At 37.0% G+C, this 3,520-nt stretch overlaps 1 protein-coding gene across 1 annotated transcript in view; it reads left to right on the top strand.

Annotated features, from left to right (window-relative positions):
• The window catches only part of LOC107674756 (STE20/SPS1-related proline-alanine-rich protein kinase-like), a 75,042-nt gene extending 72,361 nt beyond the window's left edge, over positions 1-2,681 (top strand). Inside the window, exon 14 of the mRNA XM_016468849.1 lies at positions 1,360-2,681. Within this exon, the coding sequence (XP_016324335.1) occupies positions 1,360-1,434 (75 nt within the window). The 3' untranslated portion in view covers positions 1,435-2,681. The remainder of the gene's footprint in view (positions 1-1,359) is intronic.
• Positions 2,682-3,520: the final 839 nt, after the last annotated feature.

Consider the following 3,520-nt stretch of genomic DNA (forward strand, 5'->3'; position numbering starts at 1 on the left):
ACACACACACACACACACACACACACACATTTCTGCTGTCTTTTAGTTGACTCTGCATATGAAGCTTATAAATATTTCCACATATCACTTTTATTTTACCAGTGTCTACAATATGTGTCCATCAGAGTGTTTTCTGCACATGTAAGTGCTCAAACACACACACACACACAGACACAGATTGATAGAAGTAGTCCTTCCTTCCTCTGCGAGTAATTCATAATGCTTCACCCAGGAGAAATGTGAGTTACGTCAGCCAGGAGTTTTATGGTCGGACCTTTCTACGGGTCACAGTCCCTCTTATTTAGCAGGAGCGTGAACTCAAGCCCGTATTTCACTGCAGTGTTTTTCAGAGAGAGTAGACACTGACCAACACATAAATACACATACAAGACCCTGTATCACACACACACACACACCTCTGTCTAAGATCAGTCGTCTGACCCTGAGCAGCTGATAGTTTCTGTGTCTCCTCCAGAGAAAACAGACATGCGATCGGTTTCCTCCAGACACTCGGGCTGGTGTTACCTTGTGTTATCTGCGATAACATGATCTGCTCTTTGTCCAGCGCCGCTCCGTCATTAGACACTTGTCAAAGACACAACCATTTCATTGCTTTCTCATGTTTTCTTCTGCCTTCCATCCCTTAACCTCCCTTTTTGAAGTCTTTTAGATATTCGTTTTTGGAAATGAAGTCAAAATGTGAAGTATAGGGAATAGAGGAATGATCAGGTTCAGTGCAAGTTAAACACTATTGAAAGAATTTGTGGCATTATGTTGATTACCAAGTACCTTGAGTTGGTTTGTTCATTCATTCATTCATTATTCATTACATTTATTTTTTTTGTATTATTTGATTATAATTTTATTTTATTTTAGTATGCACAAAAATGTAAGTAGAATTATCCAGATTCAATGCAAGTTAAACTCTATTGACATAATGTTGATTACCATGTACCATTCATTCATTCGTTATTTTATTTATAGTATGCACTTGAAATGTAAGTGAATGCGTACCCACATTCTGGAAGGTTTAAAAGCTCACAGTTTTTTATTTCATTTTATTTTTATTAATACCGTATTTAATTTATTTTTCAAAAAGTCAAATTATTGCCTGTTGTAATTTAAATTATGCCACATATTCTATTATTATTTAGTTTTAATTTGTACTTGCTTTATTTTTGCTAAGCATCAAATTATTGTCTGTAGTAACCTACATTATGCCACCAGTGCTAAAAAAAAAAAAAGCTTAACACGTTTAACCCGGAACATTCCTTTAAATAATGCTTCAGCAGTCACCCAGGCTGTGATTTGTTTCAGCTGCATTAACATGCATTTGTTTCTTTGTGTTTGTGTCTCCAGGCGTCTGGTTGTGACAGCACAGAGATCCCAGATGAGGTGAAGTTGATTGGCTTCGCCCAGCTGAGCGTCACCTGATAGCATCTCATTACCACAGCAGAGGGAGAGCATTCAAAACTCCCACCTCCTGCTGCCATTCAGGTTTTCCTTTTCCTCCCGAATCACCTGCCCTCTTCCGTGAATGTTTGCACCTGTTCAATCAAACGCAGCGCTCTTATTCAAGCACACACTCGCCCTCGTTCCCAGATGCTGTTTACCTTTCACCAAAACATTCCAGCAGCCCTTTCCCAGAATTCAAAGCAGGAGCCCATCATCTCAGGAGGCAATAGCTAGTGAAACAAAAAGTTTTTATTTTATTTTAATTATTATTATAATTATGATTGTTATTGTGTTAGCTCTTACCGTATTGTTATTATTGAAAAAAATGCCTTTTATTTCTCACAAGAGTAGCGCAAATCGTACACCACACAACTGAAGTGGAGACGTCTCCCTCTGAATGTAAAAAGCACATTTTCATTCTGAATGTTAATGCATTCGAACTGTATTGTACATAGACCTTCTGATGTCTAAAATAAGGGAATATTTTGTTGTTTTAGTTCCAGCTCAAAGAGTACGAGAGCAGAGAGCCGAATGCTGCTGTGTGTAAACGTACTGCTTTCTTTTTTCGGGACAGTGTTGATGCTTCGACGCTAGAGGTGCCTTGTTTTTTTTAATCCGTGCCTAAGAAGCGTAGGTTACAGGCTTGAAGCCGTTTGGCTGACGCTGAGCGGGAAGAACGCTGCTCGTCGGCAGATTCGCTCATAGTATTCTCAGCGGCCGGTGGCTCGCGTTGAAGTTACCAGCTGATGCACTTTGATTTCATGCGGTGCGATGTACGTGCACCTGCGACGCTTACACCCTAACTATCCATGTTTAACCCGTTGAAGCTGACAAACAAGGTCATCGCTACCACAACACACACCTTAATCCTGATGTATCGTGTTCACAAGACGAGCGATGGTCACACAGCATTTTCACAGCACTCGAATGTGTCTGTTTTTGAGCCCAGAATGCATCTGTCTATCAGTGAACGTGAAGTATTTCGTAAAGGAATCCAAATGTCTACTACTGAATGACAGAAAAGCCATCTGTGTGTCCAAAACCAGTATAGTAGCTTGAATTAAATGATTCTGTTCTCAGCCCAAATGTAAATAAATACTAAATACTTTATTATTATTAAGTTGAATTGTGTTTTCTATATACCATGCGCGCTTACTATTCAGCCCTTCTGTAATCAGCAAAGATATAAACTTTCTGCGAAGGTACAACAAATAAAACTGAATTGCTACTATTGAACCGGAGCATGGCTGTGTTTTGGAAGAAAAGGGATCCTAACTGTATAATGTGATTATGATATTATCTTTTGCCTGTGTTTTTTTTATACAGTAATTGCTATCATTTACCACTGGCAAACCCTCAGAAAGAGATTTCATTACAGTGTTTTAGTATCTAATCGTCTCCTCATGAAATGGGGAGAAAAACGATCAGATTTATGTGAGATGTGGAGCGTTTATGTGAGCACTTGAACTAGTGGGATGGGGAATTTATCAAATATCTGAAATGATTTTTCAAAACTGATTTTAATGTGATTTTTTTTTATTTTTTATCTATTGGTGCATACTATGCATGAAAAGGACTAATTATTTGTACTTGTTTTAAGAAAAAAAAAAAACATTTCAGAAATATTTAACTTGATTTTAATTGCATTTTTCTACAGTAGCCTAAAATATCAACTTTTTAAGCTATTGTAGAGCAGGTGCATCAATATATGTGCATCCTAATATATGTTTATCTTATATTTATCTTTTTAGCCTTGAGAGAGATATATATATATGTGACCCTGGACCACAAAACCAGTCATAAGGGTCAATTTTTTTTGAAAATTGAGATTTATACATCAGCTGAAAGCTGAATAAATAAGCTTTCCATTGATGTATGGTTTGTTACGATAGGACAATATTTGACCGAGATACCTGAAAATCTGGAATCTGAGGGTGCAAAAAAATCTAAATATTGAGAAAATCGCCTTTAAAGTTATCCAAATGAAGTTCTTAGCAATGCATATTACTAATCAAAAATGAAGTTTTGATATATTTACAGTAGGAAATTTACAAAATATCTTCAT

Source organism: Sinocyclocheilus anshuiensis, unplaced genomic scaffold (genome assembly GCF_001515605.1).
Source record: "Sinocyclocheilus anshuiensis isolate Anshui unplaced genomic scaffold, SAMN03320099.WGS_v1.1 scaffold680, whole genome shotgun sequence".
NCBI classification, from domain to species: domain Eukaryota; kingdom Metazoa; phylum Chordata; class Actinopteri; order Cypriniformes; family Cyprinidae; genus Sinocyclocheilus; species Sinocyclocheilus anshuiensis.